Source organism: Rosa chinensis, chromosome 1 (genome assembly GCF_002994745.2).
Source record: "Rosa chinensis cultivar Old Blush chromosome 1, RchiOBHm-V2, whole genome shotgun sequence".
In the NCBI taxonomy this organism is placed as follows: domain Eukaryota; kingdom Viridiplantae; phylum Streptophyta; class Magnoliopsida; order Rosales; family Rosaceae; genus Rosa; species Rosa chinensis.
This window is the reverse complement of record NC_037088.1, coordinates 33,657,646-33,674,808: the sequence shown is the minus strand read 5'-3', so window position 1 is coordinate 33,674,808 and position 17,163 is coordinate 33,657,646. Positions and strand designations below refer to the sequence as shown.

At 37.4% G+C, this 17,163-nt stretch overlaps 1 protein-coding gene across 1 annotated transcript; it reads right to left on the bottom strand.

Annotated features, from left to right (window-relative positions):
• Positions 1 to 3,218: 3,218 nt before the first annotated feature.
• On the bottom strand, positions 3,219 to 3,932 carry LOC112182162. The gene is made up of 2 exons (XM_024320611.2): positions 3,509 to 3,932; positions 3,219 to 3,395 (listed from the first exon to the last, which is right to left on the bottom strand). The coding sequence occupies exons 1-2, from the start codon at positions 3,921 to 3,923 to the stop codon at positions 3,361 to 3,363; spliced, it is 450 nt and encodes a 149-aa protein (XP_024176379.2). The 5' UTR covers positions 3,924 to 3,932; the 3' UTR covers positions 3,219 to 3,360.
• Between the last annotated feature and the right edge of the window lie 13,231 nt (positions 3,933 to 17,163).

The following is a 17,163-nucleotide window of genomic DNA, read 5'->3' as shown; positions in this document are numbered from 1 at the left end:
TGTTTTCTGTAACTGAAAATCTATGCAAGCATAGTAGTTCACTTGATAACACACATATATTCAAAATGAAATAATCAAAATAAGTACCTCACACAAGTTAACTAACAATGAAATAATTTCTTCCTAGAATACCTCAATTTTATTGATAAAATGCAGATGCAAAATACAAGTATCTGAAAAATTCAAGAAATGACTCAATACTCCCACTGAACTCAAGCACTCAAATCAGGTAATACTCCCATGTTCTCAATATGTCTCTTAAAATTCATAACTGATAGAGCCTTGGTAAATGGATCTGCAAGTTGAGATTCAGTGTCAATATTCAAAACAGCGACTTCACCATGCTTCACTCTCTCTCTCACACTATAGTACTTCAAATCAATATGCTTGGAGTTGTTGGATCTCTTACTGTTCTTGCCAAAAAATACTGCAGCTTCATTATCACAGTAAATCTTAAGTGCATCTGACACAATCAAACTTAAAACTTTTGTCTGCATTAAAAAGTTTTTAATCCATAACCCTTCACACATTCCTTCATAAATGGCTATGAATTCAGCCTGCATAGTGGAGGTAGAGACTAATGACTGTTTCGTGGTTTTCCATGCCACAGCCCCTCCTGCAAGCATGAACACATAACCAGATGTTGATTTCTTTGAATCTGGATAATTTCCTGCAAAATCTGAGTCAGTATAGCCAACTAGTTCCAGCTGTTTGACCTGCCTATATACCAACATGTGGGATTTGGTCCTCTGCAAGTATCTAAGTACCTTTTTTCCTGCAGTCCAATGTTCTTGAGTAGGGTTTGATTGAAATCTAGACAAAATTCCAACTGCAAAAGCTAAATCAGGTCTTGTACAGACCTGTGCATACATGAGGCTGCCTATTAGTCTAGCATAAGGCTTGGTATCCATATCAGACATCTTCCCCCCATTTTTGGAATTTTTATTCTTTGACAGTTTGTCTCCTTTTGTCATAGGAGCTTCACCTGATGCACAAGTTTCCATCCCAAATCTCTTTAAAACTTTTAAAATGTAGTTTTGTTGGGATAAGCCTAATAAACCATGTGCCCTGTCTCTCTTGATTTCAATACCTAAGACATAAGAGGCTTCACCTAAATCCTTCATGTCAAAATTATTAGACAGGAAGGTTTTGGTGTCTTTAAGTAACTTAATGTTGCTGCTGGCTAAAAGAATATCATCCACATACAGTATGAGAAAAATAAAGTTATTTCCAACTGTTTTTATGTACACACATTCATCAACTATATTTTCTGTAAAACCAAATGATGAAATCACAGAGTCAAACTTCTTATACCATTGCCTAGAAGCTTGTTTAAGTCCATAAATGGATTTCTTTAGTCTGCATACATGGTTTTCTTTTCCAGATTTCACAAAACCCTCAGGCTGCTTCATGTAAATGACTTCATCTAATTCCCCATTTAAAAAAGCTGTTTTAACATCCATTTGGTGCAATTCCATATTATAGTGTGCCACTAAAGCCATTATAATTCTAAATGAATCTTTTGTGGATACAGGGGAAAAAGTTTCAGTATAGTCTATGCCTTCCTTTTGTGTGAAACCCTTGGCTACTAATCTAGCTTTATGCCTCTCTATGTTACCATTAGCATCCCTTTTTGTCTTGAACACCCATTTGCATCCTATGGCTTTCTGGTTTGGATCAGGTTTAACTAGCTCCCATACTTTGTTTTGACTCATGGATGAAATCTCAGCTTCCATAGCTTTCTGCCATTCTTCAACTTCAATGCTTTCTAATGCATGTTTAAAACTCAATGGATCATTGTCTTCTGCAAGGACATCAATTTCTTGCAAGTAAACTGCATAATCACTATCCTCCCCATAAACTGGTCTTCTTTCTCTCTGGGATCTCCTAAGCTGAGGGTTAACATTTTCTAATTGAATATTTTGGGCTATATCAGGTGCTTGATCATCTAAGGCTACTGGTTCTACTGAATTTTGATTTTCAACTTCATTTTCTGAACTAACAGTTTGCATTTCATCTTCAGTTATTAAGGGTAAAAAATTTTCTAAAGTCTCATTATCTATAATTTCTTCAAATTCTGAAGACAAATCTTCAAAACTTGTATTACAGACCACTTCATCTAAGAACTTTGCTTGATTTGTTTCAAAAGTCCTAGTTGTATGATGAGCTGAATAAAATTTATATCCCTTTGATTTTTCACAATATCCTATGAAATGGCAACTCACTGTTTTTGGATCTAACTTCTGTGTTAAGGCATTAGGTGTTTTAGCCTCAGCTTTACATCCCCAAACATGACAGTGATGCAAGCTTGGCTGTTTTCCACACCAAAGCTCATAAGGTGTCTTTTCTACAGATTTACTAGGTGATCTATTGCAAATGTAATTTGCAGTCTTAAGAGCCTCACCCCATAAATATTTTGGCAGACCTGAAGTACACATCATACTCCTCACCATGTTTAACAAGGTTCTATTTTTTCTTTCTGCTATTCCATTTTGTTGAGGGTTGTAGGGAGTTGTGTACTGAGCCTTAATGCCATTTTCTTGTAAATAAAGTGCAAAAGGTCCCTTTTGCTGGCCTGTTTCAGTATGTCTACCATAGAACTCACCTCCTCTATCAGATCTCACTACTTTAATTTTCTTTTCAAGTTGCAATTCAACTTCAGTTTTGTATATTTTGAATGCATCAAGAGCTTGTGATTTTTCTGATAACAAGTAAATATAGCAGTATCTAGAGAAGTCGTCTATAAATGTGATGAAATAAAAATTTCCACAGAGTGTCTTATATTTGAATGGACCACATATATCTGTATGAATGAGTTCTAAGAGATTTTGACTTCTTAAAGCCTTTTTCTTTCTGCAGTTTGTCAATTTTCCCTTAAAACATTCAATGCAATCATTCAAGTCTGTATAATCCAATGCAGGCAAAATCTTATTTTTCTCAAGTGTTTTAAGTCTTTCTTTAGATATATGGCCTAGTCTCCTGTGCCATAACTTTGCAGACTTATTATTGAATAGAGTTCTTTTAGTACCTGTAATGTTGTTATCTGCATTCATGTTTTCATTGTTCTCAATTAAAAGAATTTCCTGTTTAATAACAGAACAATCCAATCTCAAATAATTATTCGAAAACATTCCACAACCAATGTATTCAGAACCCTGAAATAATTTTATTCCACTAAAATCAATAATAAGTTTGCATCCAATACTAACCAAAAGACCTACTGAAATAAGATTCCTTTTTAAGGAAGGAATATAATAAACATTGTCCAGAAAAATAAATTTGCCTAATCCTAAATCGATCTTCAGAGTTCCAATAGCCTTAACTGCTACCCTTGTTCCATTTCCCACACAGACCTGCTGCTCACTTTTCCTTGGTGCCCTCCTCTGTGTTATACCCTGCAGTGAGGTGGTAATATGAATAGGTGAGCCTGAATCTAACCAATAAGTGTGTGAATCTACATTTATGAAATTAACTTCTAGAGAAAAGACTGAATTAGGAAATGACTCACCCTTCTTGATCATCCAAGCTTTAAAGCCACTGCAGTCCCTCTTCATGTGCCCTATCTTTTTACAGAAATAGCACTTATACTTAAAGACTTTTCCAGCTCTAGCTTCTGTAGGTTTCCCAGCTATTTTAGTGAGGGTGGTCTTCTTAGGCTTAAGTTTATTCTGCTTTTTCCACTTTGGTTTCTCAACCAGATTAACTGTAGTGGTTGGTACTCCCTCTCTCTTAATTCTTTCCTCCTCATCCACACAGATCGAGATTAGCTTGTTCAGGTTCCATTTGGTCTCTAAGGCATTATATGAAGTTCTCAGGTTGCTGTAGGTGTTTGGCAGAGAATGAAGTGCCACATGCACCACCTGTTCATCTTTAACTCCCATGTCTAGGTCTCTAAGCCTAGAGTTAATATCAATTAGCTGCATAATGTGCTCCCTCACACTGCCCTTCCCAGAGAAACTCAGTTCATTGAACTTCCTAGACAACCTAGCTGCTTCGGCCTTGTCACTCTCTCTATATTTGTCTGCAATTTCTTCCAGAAAGTCCATGGCTAACTCGGGCTCCAATATAGACCCTTTCACTGTGTCTGACATAGTGCACCTAATCACATTTTTGGCTTTTCTGTTGCTGCTATACCACTCCTTATAATGCCTACTATCCTCATTTGTACTTTCAGAATCTAGTTCAGAAGGCTGATCCTCTATGAGGCAAAGATCCATGTTTTGATGCATGGACAGATAAAATTCCACCTGATTTCTCCACTTCTTATAGTTCCACCCATTAAGCATCTCAACCTGACCTAAGGTCACAACAAGAGGTCCTAGACAAAAGAAAATAAAAAACGTGTAAGTTACTGCAGTATTTCATTTTCTGTGTGTTAAGACTGTATTTTAAATTTTATGTGTTTCATGCATAAGTTCAAAAGTAGGCAACATCACAGAAACACAATCACAAACAATAACCCCATAAACTGCAGTAATATCAAGTACTGCCTTTGTGGCATAAAACTTAACATTCTTAAAGTTCTAAATCATCATGCTATATCCTACATATACCAGTTATTAGTTGAAACAATCATACCTTTAGATAAGAAAAGTTTCAAAAAATCAATATAGGTATTTGTGTTTATACATGATGCTGTACCATAATCAAGATTACACAGTGAACATCTTCTTTGGAAGAACAAAATATAAGTGTAATTTTAAAAATAGCAACACAAGTGTTAATTTGTTTAATCTTTAAGAATTTCTCTGAAAAAAATGATGGATTGCTTTGTGCAACATGATCAAACTGTAACCAGAAATTCACAAATCAAAAGTTAATAATGTGTTTTGCCTAATTGTTCACAGTTTATTAACTATATTCTGTATATATGAGAACATAACAAGATTGCAAAAAATTACGTATTGGGAGATTTGTACTGAATTCTTGTTAGTTTCAAAATCATATTCAACTGAAGACAAGATTATCAAGGATATCAAGCATAGACATATTTGTGCATCAGAAACATCACATCAACAATCGCAGATTCAATCCACATTCCACATATGATATTTATATGCAATATGACAACCCTTTCCATATGCTAAACAGTAATCCATATGACAACCCTTTCCATAATGCAGAAATTGAAACGCAAGTTCTGATTTCTCAGAGAACATACCTTGGCCTCTGCTACAGCGCTGCAACAATTATTTTAGCGGAAGCAAAAATTAAGAACAAGCAACAACTTTAACCCTTCTGTCAATCCAAAAATTTCTAAACGAGGGTCTTGAATCCTCAGAACTGAGAATTCAATCTCAGTAAGCCCTACTCAATCCGATCCCAAAAACATAAGTGACCGTTATGTTCTAACGGTAATATCCTTTTTAAACTATTTTAATTTTGGACTCGGGTTTGGGCATGTTTACTTAATGAATTGGATTAATACTAAAAACGGGTTAAACACCATTTAAGGCCTGCTTTTACTATAACAGAAAATATGTTTTATTTCCATAAAATAATTTTCACAATATGGTTTTCTAAAACAAGGCAAAAACGCATGATATGTGTTTATGAAATTCCTAAGCTCTGATACCATTTGTAAGAATACATGATGCACACAAGATCATATCACAAATCACATAACACACAACCTGTACAAGAACAAAACAATTATGCAGCACACCAGTAGCTTTCCTAGTCCCGGTAGGAGTAATCACCTGGATTGACACTTTCAATCCATGCAGCCACAGCTTGTCCAAGAGCATTCATCGAGGCAGACATCTTCTGAGATCAGGAATGAGCAGCTGCACAAATGGAAGAAAGTCTTCTATGCTTCAACACCAGATGCTTCAGAATGGGGCTGAGAATGTATGCAAAGAGCAGTGTTGAACATAGGGACTTTCTCCTCCTTATATATTGGCCAAAACTTATCCTCGGACTCATCCCATAAGGAGTCCTCGTTTTACTTCATGTTTATCAGTTTAGGAGACTTAAACTTATCACAACACTTCATGTTAATCAGGTTATTAACAATGAGAGTCCTACTCTTATCAAGAGATATACATCTCGATACGTGACTGGTATTAGAGTTATAATCACATATTTCTTGTTATTTATTTAGCTAGATCAATTGTTCTATTTACTTAATGCTTTTAGATAATGTTAAGTCCACTTAATTCTAACATGAAACTCAAAGTGCACCCAGAATCTCCCTAACGACCGCCGGAACAATAAACTCGGACGAGGTCCGATGCACTTAAAACATCAATTCGATAAAAACTCAACTATAATCGAAACCAAGTAGAGCAACACGTAAAGCACGAAGAGAGGATCACGATTCATATCTCATGCACCTCATACGGTGGCCGGAGTCGCCGGAAAAAGCCCAAGAATTGCCGGGAAACCCAAACCTTTCGAGCTTCGATTCGCTCCTCCTCCTCGACGTATGAATTATCAGTGACCAGAAACGTGTCGACAATGAAGAGACGCATCGAACACGATCAATCTGCCACCATGTCTTCGTCGAAGGAATAAGTTTCAATCTGGTTTAGCTTCCGGTCGTCGAGCTGGAGAAACGGGTCGCAAGATCAGAAGCTTCTGGGGCCGTCTAGACCGTCAATCTGATCTCCCCTCTTATATAGTCTCTCATAAATGATTTTACACGGCTACGATGAAGTGGCGGGTGTTTTCGACAGCTCAGATTGCACCATAGATTTTCTTTTCATTTAGTATTAATTTCTATAATTTCCAAACTTCGAAAAAATCATAACAATTAGTGTGGGTATTCGAAAAATTCTTCGAAAATTTTCACAAACTCGTCGCATTGTGTATTTTATTTTCGAATAAAATACCCTCCAAAACTAAAATATATTAAGATGTACAACTCAGATCGCTCCATTTCAAAATCTTTTCCATTTACCAATTTTTATAATTCTGAATCATAATATATAGCTCAAGTGTCCGAAAGATTTTGTGAAAATTACCGTAAACTCATCACTTTGTGTATTTTTTATCAAGTCCAAAATTTAAAGATTTCACATTAAAAAAAATATTTTGAAGCAACCTTAAACTCTAAATGGTAAATACTCATCAATCTAAAACTCTCATAACCAATCCTTCACAATTTCTTTTCTCAATCCGTCAGTGCAAACACTCTTATGGGTGGTGTATTAACCATATAAAAAATTTGGGATATTTATATCTCCATGGTTCGGCACCCCTTAGAGAAGCATATGCGTACATTAGGTTTGGCCTCTTTGACTGATATGAAAACGACGGTCGACCGGGTTAATATTTTTACATGAAACCTATTAATACTTGTTAAATACATGAATAATACCAAATTTATCAATTTTCAATTTTGATTATGTGGATCACACAAAATTCTTATATGTCTACTAATGCATGTTTATTGGTTGCAAGGAAAAGTGCACCTTTCAAAATGAACAAGGAGGAGGAAACAAAAGTTGGCAAATTCGACCGTTAGATGTGATCAAGGCAGAAAAATATAGTTGTGGTAAAAATTATATATGTTTTCATTATCGTTTCGGTCTCGATCCACGCAGTCAAACCTAAACTCTAAATACCCATCAAACTAAAATGCTTGTACCCACTCCCTCGCAACTTCTTTTCTTGATCCGCCAGTGCTCACATGCTCGTGGGAACGAGGTGTATGAACATATGTAAAAATTTTGAGACTTTTATCTCCCCATGATTTTACTCCCGTTGGGGAAGCATGAGCGTATATTGAGTTGACCCCTTTAACCAATCATGCCGACACGGTTAATTTTTTTACACTGTACCTATTAATAAGCATTAAATACATGAGTAATGTTAAATATATCAATTTTTAATTTTGATTATTTGGATCACCCAAATCCTTATATGCTTACTTAAGTTGTCTATCATGTTTATTGGTTGTAGGAAAAAATATACATTCCAAAATGAACAAGGTGGAGGAAATAGAAATCCGCAAATTCGACCGTTGGATGTGATCAAGGCGGGGAAAGATGCCTATGGTAAAAATTCTTACAATATTAGTTTGGATTGCACAAAATTTCGATTTTTTGGATTGCACAAAATTCTTACAAGTCTACTAATGTGGTATAACTAGCTTATTAGTTGTAATGAAAAGTATACCTTCCATGAGCAACAATGTGTAGGAAATAGATTTTATCAAAATCGACCGTAGGATGTTATCACGATAAGAATAAATGGTTATGGTCAAAATTTCAGCTATTTTCGTCGTTATATGGGTCTCGATCTACTAGGTCAACCCTAAACCTAAAAGACCACATAAAACTAAAATGCTCATGACCACTTACTCACAACTTATTTTTTCAATCTGTCAGCTCTCACACTCTCGTGGATATAATCTATATAACTTAATATAAAATTTTCGGAAAGTTTATCTCTTCATAATTTAGCTCCCCTTAGGGAAGTAGAAGTGTATAGAGGGTTGATCGCTTTATTTAACGGCGAAATGAAGACGGATCGGGTTAATTTTTTTACATAGCACCTAATAATATATTATAAATAGATGGATAATGTCAAACTGATCGATTTTCCATTTCGATTATTTAGATCGCACAAAATGCTTACATGCCCACTAATATTTACTTATTAGTTACGTGTAGAAGTATACCTTCCATGACAAACAAGGTGGATGAAATATAATTTATCAAATTCGACCGTTAGATATGATCACGACATAAAGAAATGGTTATGGTCAAAATTTCAATTCTTTTCGTCGTAATTTGGGTCTCAATCTACGTGGTCAACCTTAAACTCTAAATACACATAAAACTAAAATGCTCAATACCGCTCACTCGCAACTTATTTTTTCGATCTGTCAGCTCTTACACTCTCGTGGGTATGAGCTATATAACCTAATGGAAAAATTTTGGAAAATTTATCTCTTCGTGATTAAGCTCCCCTTAGGGAAGTGGAAGCATATAAAGGGTTGACCGCTTTATTTAATGTTGAAATGACGATAGATCGGGTTAATTTTTTTACACAGTATCTAATAGTGTAATAGATGGATAATGTCAAACTGATCGATTTTCCATTTCGATTATTTAGATCGTACAAAATGCTTACATGCCCACTAATGTTTACTTATAGTTATATGTAGAAGTATACCTTCCATGACAAACAAGGTGGATGAAATCTAATTTATCACATTCGACCGTTAGATATGATCACACCATAAAGAAATGGTTATGGTCAAAATTTAAATTCTTTTCGTCGTAGTTTGGATCTTGATCTACGTGGTCAACCTTAAACCCTAAATACACAAAAAACTAAAATGCTCATTACCGCTCACTCGCAACTTATTTTTTCGATCTGTCAGCTCTTACACTCTCGTGGGTATGAGCTATATAACCTAATGTTAAAAGTTTGGAAAATTTATCTCTTCATGATTAAGCTCCCCTTAGGGAAGTAGAAGCATATAAAGGGTTGACCGCTTTATTTATTGTCGAAATGACGACAGATTGGGTTAATTTTTTTACACATTACATAATAAAATATTATAAATAGATGGATAATGTCAAACTGATCGATTTTCTATTTCGATTATTTAGATCGCACAAAATGCTTACATGCCTACTAATAACTTTATTTATTAGTTATATGTAGTAGTATACCTTCCATGACAAACAAGGTGGATGAAATATAATTTATCAAATTCGACCGTTAGATATGATCATGGCATAAAGAAATGGTTATGGTCAAAATTTCAATTTTTTTTCGTCCTAGTTTGGGTCTCGATCTATGTGGTCAACCTTAAACCCTAAATACACAAAAAACTAAAATGCTCATTACCGCTCACTTGCAACTTATTTTTTCGATCTGTCAGCTCTTACACTCTCGTGGGTATGAGCTATATAACCTAATGGAAAAATTTTGGAAAATTTATCTCTTCGTGATTAAGCTCCCATTAGGGAAATAGAAGCATATAAAGGTTGACTGCTTTATTTAATGTCGAAATGACGACAGATCGGGTTAATTTTTTTACACAGTACCTAATAATATATTATAAATAGATGGATAATGTCAAACTGATCGATTTCCAATTTCGATTTTTTAGATCGCACAAAATGCTTACATGCCCACTAATGTAGTTGACTTATTTATTAGTTACATTCCTCTAAAGGCAACCCCATAAAGATATAAGACTTTGGGGAAACCAACCATTGGATGCAATGGTTAAGATATCTTATGCTCATTTTCAATATATTATCCGCTTTCGACTTCGTCTCAATAACGATCCACTCGGTCAATTACAATGTCTTCATTATTACTAACACTAAAACACAATTTAGAGAAAAGAAAGGGACTATGGAAACTCATTTTTTCTATAATACTTTCAAAGGACAAATGCAATCACGACGAAAAAAATAGGCATATTTTTCCATATTTTGTGCAATTCAAAGAAAAAATGAAACTAAAATCAATAAATTTGAAATCACCCATGTGTTTATTTCGTAGTAATAGATATTATGTAAAAAAATGACCCAGTCCCCCGTCGTTTTCACATTGTTTAAAGCGATCAACCCTATAAACAAAATACTTCCCTAAGAGAGCTAAATCACAACGGAATAAATGTGCCAGATTTTTGGATTGCACAAAATCGTTGTAGCTTACTAATATTGTCTAACATGTTTATTGGTTGTAGGGAAAAATATACATTCCAAAATGAACAAGATGGAGGAAATATAATTCGGCAAATTCGACCGCTGGATGTGATCAAGACGGGGAAATATGGCTATGGTAAGAAATTTACATGTTTTAGTCATTGTTTCGGTCTCGATCCACGTGGTCAACCCTTAACTCTAAATACTCATCAAACTAAAATACTCGTAACCATTCTCTCACAACTTTTTTTCTCGATCTATCAGCGCTCACACTCTCGTGGAGACAAGGTGTATCAACATATGTAAGAAATTCGGGAAGTTTATCTCCTAGTTTTTCGGCTCCCCTTAGGGAAACATAAGCATATAAGAGGTTGAACCCTTTGACCAGTATGAAAACGACGGCCGACTGAGTTAATTTTTTTACACGGTACCTACTTATACATGTTAAATACATGGATAATGTCAAATTTATCGATTTTTCAATTTTGGGTTGCGGATCACTATAAATACCTATGTGCCTACTAGTGTTGTATAACTTGTATATTGCTTATATAGTGATGTGGATTTTTCAAAAAGACAAGGAGAAGGAAATTGTGTCAGACCAACCGTTGGATGAGATGATTGAAATATTTTATGTTTAATGTAAAAAAATCAATAAAATTTCATCATAATTTCGACTTCGATCCCTATGGTCAACCGATGACACCTTAATAACACTATTTATTAATTACATTCCTCTAAGGGCAACCCCATAAAGATATCAGAGTTTGGGAAAACCGACCGTTGGATGCAATTGCTGAGATATTTTATGCTCATTTTCAAAATATTATCCCGTTTCGACTTCGTTTCAACAATGATCCAGTCGGTCAACTACAATATCTTCATTAACCCTAAACACTAGAACACAATTTGTCAATTCATCATTAATACTATAAGAGCACTTTTCATGACAATTTCTCATATGGTATGCCTCTACTAGTTATGTACAACAACTCGAGGGATTTAATTTTCGCGGTTAATTTTTTAAAACGCTTAACTGTTAAGTTTATCAATAAAATTTAATCAAGTCAAAGTTAAATAGAAAATTCAAATTTTTTTCTTTCCATTTTATTTTTATGTCACTAATATCGTCAAAATGAAACCAGAATGGTAACCAAACTAATTAAATTGAAACAAAAAAAGTTAAAAAACAAAAAATAAAAAAAATAGGAAAGGGAATGAGAGTTGGTTCGATCCCCGGTTGCCACCATCAATTCCTTGTGCCTTAGCCACCGCACCACGTTTGTGGTTTTATTATTCTTGTCTTCAGTTTTGTATTAAAGAAATTTAAACTGGTTTCTTCTTACTTTCTTAGGAGTTGATTCTCCTTCGACCTCTTTCTGGAGATTTCACAATATTAATCCTTCACGGTTCACCCATACGATTCGATTCAACATTTAATTCCTAAACCCATAGATTCTTAATCAAACACAAGCTTGACCCTCGACTTCTTGGTTCGAGTGGTTCTTGATTCTGGTGACGAGGCAGTAGCCGTACGAGTAGTCGCGCGTGCCTTCGTCGAAGGACGCCATTGCAGCCGGAGCAGTAACCTTGGAGGAGGATGGGGAGGACGTTCAATTGGGCTGGCCGGAGCGACGGCGACCGGGATATGGCGGACTGCGAGGGACATGGATATGTTGTGGATCTGGAATTTCCGATCAACAACCTTCCATTTGCTCCGAGTTCACTCTTTCAACCTCAAATGAGACTTCCTTCAAATGAGTTTTGTCGGTCTGTTTCTGCACCATTTTTGATAGGCATGTGCGAAGGAGGTCGTCGCAGTTAAATTGTTTTACCCACTACACGTTGTCCCTCTTATACGGAAATTTTACCCTTCCGTTAACGCCCGTCGAGGGCGCACGCTACCCAGGGCGTATTCCAGAATTTTCCCATTTGAATATAGCATATGATATATATATATATATATATATATATATATATATTGGCAGATTGAGAGCCATACCTTGGTCCCCTCTATGTGGTAACGACACACGAAGCCAGAGGCGCGCAAGGAACCAAGTAGCAGAAGGCCTGTAAGTAAAAAGAGAGAGAAAAAAAAAGTAAGTGCACAGCCACAGTTATCTCAGTTATTCATGAAAAAATGAGTAAAGACAAAGAACCTCAATTGTTTGATGATCTTCTGCCACACCAAAGACAAAAGGCAATGAAGCAAGCAAGGAAGTTGAGAGGCGGCCGAGTTTAGAGTGAGGAGACCGTCCTTTTATATTAATAAAAGGCTAGGTTTCTCACTTCATTAACTTCCTATTTGAGACCAGAAAATATGACAGGAATCTTAAATTTTCTGCTATATATATGGCACCAATATATTGTTGCTGAAATTTTGTGAATAAATATTTTATTCAGAAAAATTGAGGATTTATTCCATAAATGTTTAACAAAAAAAAATACTTCTATATTATGGGCTTTAGCAGCCATTTGGGGTCCTTGCTATATTCACAAATTTAAATTTTGATTGCAAGTGAATCTCTACAAAATTAAATTAACACTTTGGGAGAATCTCTACAAAATTAAATTAAGGAATCTCTACAACTGAGGAGTTCTACAAACTAGCTCCGTTAAGGCAAAGCATTGCGACAAGCTAAAATGGAAAAGCCGTCAAAGTCAAGGCGACAAAAAAAAAAAAAAAAAAAAAAGTCAAAATCAAAACTTCAAGTCACACCTCCAACACGTGACAACATGTTTACGGCGCACCTTGAAGTGGGGGCATTTGTAGACACCAAATATTTAATGAAAATAAAATTCATTAAATAAATCGGTCAACACTTGAAATTATGACCGAACAAAATTAGTCGGCATATGGGTCCCACAAAATGTGCACGGGGCTTATGAGTAAGCAGAACCAGGCGGACTCAGGGAATGACACGTGGCGGCATACAAAAAAAGCCCGGCGGCAATAAATAAATTTGTTTCAACTTAATCAGATGATATTAAGGCGGATCAATTAAATTAAATCAATTGATTCCGAGTCAAATCAAGTATTAAATTTCGTCCGCTGATTAGATGTCAATTTATTTAAATTGATAATCAAGATGAAAATCAGCCATCAAATTAATTGGCTAATTCCTTAATAGTCGTGATGAAATCAGTTAATTAAAGCTGATTGATTTGATTATGCTATTAATGAAATACAATTAAAATCAACCATCAAATTAATTGGATAATTCCTTAATAATCGTGATTTAATCAGTTAATTAGGACTGATTGATTTGATTATATTATTAAGGAAAATGCAATTAATTACGTATCATCAAAGGCATTCCAAATGAAGAGAGACGCCGACACTATAAATACCCCTTCACAAATCAAGAGAAGGACTTCGGCCAGAAAAGAGAAGGAAATACTCTCAAAATTCCTAAAGCCTCCCAAGCACGTGTGAAGAACCCTCAAGTTGCCAAATAGCGGGTTCCTCACCAACTTCAAGTCAAAACATTCGTCACGTGTCGACTCTCGTGACCATCGTCCAACTCAAGATCGGTGAGTGAAATTCATCGTCGGAGATCGAATCAGAGGATTACCAAGGATTGTAACCCGCACTTAAATTAATAAAATATATTATTTTTGTACACGTGTCTGCATCTTGTTTTTTTTTTTCTTCAGATTTTCGTGTTTACACCTGCAGACGCGGATATCTACACGGGTAGGAATATTTCTGGCGATGTCTTGATCTTGTCTCCTGAGCACTTGGGTTATGTCAGGTTCACTATTCACCCCGTCTTTCAGCTCATGTGGGCCGTGCTTGGTCTGCATCTGTTTCAACTTAATCCGAACTCCTACCTCATGTTATCAGCCTTTTTGATCATAGGTTTGAAGTTTCCCTGGAATTGTCTAATTTCCAATATCTCTACAATTGCGCGAAGCTAAGCAAGTATTTTCGGTATTTCAATTTCACACCTTTTCCGAAGATGAAGGTGTTCGCAAGGATTTCCTCTCGTGACAATGATTGGAAATCTAGGGCTTTGATGATCTCTGGCGATTGGCGATCTCCTGAGCTGCACTTGCTTCCTCCGAAGGCCTTTGCTGATGACCTCGATATATATCATGTATCTTAATCAAACTATATTATGATCGAATCTTTGTTCCAATTGTTTATTGAATTTGACTTGTCATCTTGCAGCTTATAAGATTCTCAAAGTTCGACCTTCCCCCTAGTCGCGTGCAATGGTTGGAGACTCATCTTGTCGGGCCGGGATGGTATCCCTCTCAGTTCGCAACCCTCGAGAATTTTCTTGACATGGTCTCTAATCGTCCTTCGGCTTTGTTTGGCTGCTACCAAACGCATGTGAATCAGTCTCTTTTAGGAAAAACGTTAGCGCTCCAGGTGGCGCGCATGGAGAGCCATTTTTATGTATCGGAGCGTTGCGAACCTCTGTTCGCAGAATATCTTGCTATTAAGGACACATTCAAAACGGTTGTCCCTGGTTCTAGGGTCATGGTTGTTGGGGAGGACGACGCGGACAAAGGGTCAGAGGAGAGGGATGAGGGGTTCAATGGCGACGATGCAGAGGAGAGAATGCATTCCCACGTCGTGAGGGAGTTACCTCAAATAATCCCCCCTCCTCGGAAATTGAGGAAGCGGAAGGCTAAAAATGCTCCTAACAGCGACGGCCCTTCGCATGCTCCCTCCATCGATTCGTCTCGTGGTGCCTCGTCGCCCTCTCCTTCACGAGGAGGCTCACTTCCCCAAAGACTTGCCCCGGGCGAAGCTGCTGATTCTGCTCTTCAGAGAGCCTCTTCGTCTCAAGAGGATCCAACCGCTTTCATGCCGTCGCCGCCACCCAAGGCTTTGGAGTTCAAATTCAAGAAATGGGACGGCGCCTATATCTTAGTTGGGGAGTCCATTTCTTCTAATGGTTTGGCAGCGTTGGCGGTGGCCGACGCCTTTGTATCGTCACATCCTAAATTAGGAGGTCTTCCCAAGAGCCCTATGGCGTTGTACAATGACGTTTGTGCCTCTTAGCTTGATGTGAGTACCTTTACCTTTCCCTTCCTTACAGAATCTCTACTTCCTTTAACTGATTCTTTCTTTTTTCCCTTTTCTCTTGTGCAGGCTCTCTTGGCATCTCATCGCCTCTTACGCGGCATTGACGCTTTGCATACCAAACAACAACAGAAACTCGACGAGGCTAATCTTAAACTCGAGTTTAAAGAGAAAGAGCTCGATGATCAGAAGAGGACAATGGTGGAATTGGCCTCCGTTCTTGAGGACAAGAACCGCGAGATAATAAAGTTGAAGAATGACCTGGCCTTAGTAACTCGAAGCAAAGACGAGGAGTTCCAAAAAGGTGCTGCTCAGATGAAGTGTGTGTCAGCCAAATACTTCCAACTCGGGTGGAATCAAGCTCTGACTGAAGAAGACAAAATGAGCTACGTAGGCCCTGATGAGTTCGACTGTTTTTATGGGTTTCATCCTATGGGTTATTCTCCCATTCGTGGCATGCAACCAAGAGATGTCCCGTCGCCGGCCTCGAGCGCATCTGACGAGGAGGAGGAGGAGGTGTCGTCCGCCGCTTGAGTTAGATCAGTCTCTCCTCCCGTAACATGTGGTCCCGACGACGCTCCTTAGTCTTGAAGCTTTCGAGGCTTTCCATGTTTTACCTTGCTTTTTATATTTCATGCTTATGTAATAAAAGTCGTATGAGAGGCGACTACTATTTCCTTTTCATGAATCGTGGCTCTAGTTGTACTTTCTTGATATTTCAATAATATATGCAATTGAATTTTAAATAAATGCGTGCCGGTTTAAATATCACTTTTGAACGGCCCAATTACCTTTGAAAAGACAAACTAACCTTTCCAAACATGCCACTTTGACCGTGATCACCATTCTCAACGGCTTCAGCGACGGTCGCCATGACCATGTCAACCGAGCCCTAAACCAACAACTTTGGTCTCCCCAGCATTGATGGCAGTCTTTGTGCCCTCTCTTGGCTACCGCTGTGGGCTCCATGCGCCCTTTTGATCCTCATCGCCGACCTCGAAGTCTACGTCACCTCGATGGTGTCGACCTCGATGAGGGTGCCAATTTCGACGTCGTCGACATAGACGTCCTCGCAATAACCTCAACATCGACCCCAACGTCAACCTGGATGACGACGACGACAGTCGCAATGACCGCCATCGGCGTTTCCATGGCTTAGATGTGTATTTCATTCCCCTATTTGCCTCTTTGTTTTCCTTGTCTGTGCTCACAAACGCTCAGAAAGGAAAACAAAACAAAGGTAGAATATTCGAGGCATGGAGCCTTTCAAATAGAAATGTTATATTTGAGGATTTGAAACCAAACCGTATTGGAGGGTCTGCCCTCTGCGCACTGCTTCTTTACACCTTCCGGGGTTAGGATTGCCCCCATTTCCCATAGGGGTTAGGATTGCCTCCATTTCTCTATGCATAACCTCCACATCCTGCAAGTTTAAAATCCATCACGCCATCCCACCCCCGCCTGCAGTGAGGGTGTGGTCCATCATCCCACCCCCGCTCGTAGCGA

Bases quoted from the DNA above. Each gene is read 5' to 3' on its own strand.
- LOC112182162 (XM_024320611.2), bottom strand. From the start codon at position 3,923: ATGCAGCTAATTGATATTAACTCTAGGCTTAGAGACCTAGACATGGGA. The intron at 3,396-3,508 runs GTGAGTCATTTC...ACCTCACTGCAG, and splicing joins AGCTTGGATGATCAAGAAGG to GGTATAACACAGAGGAGGGC.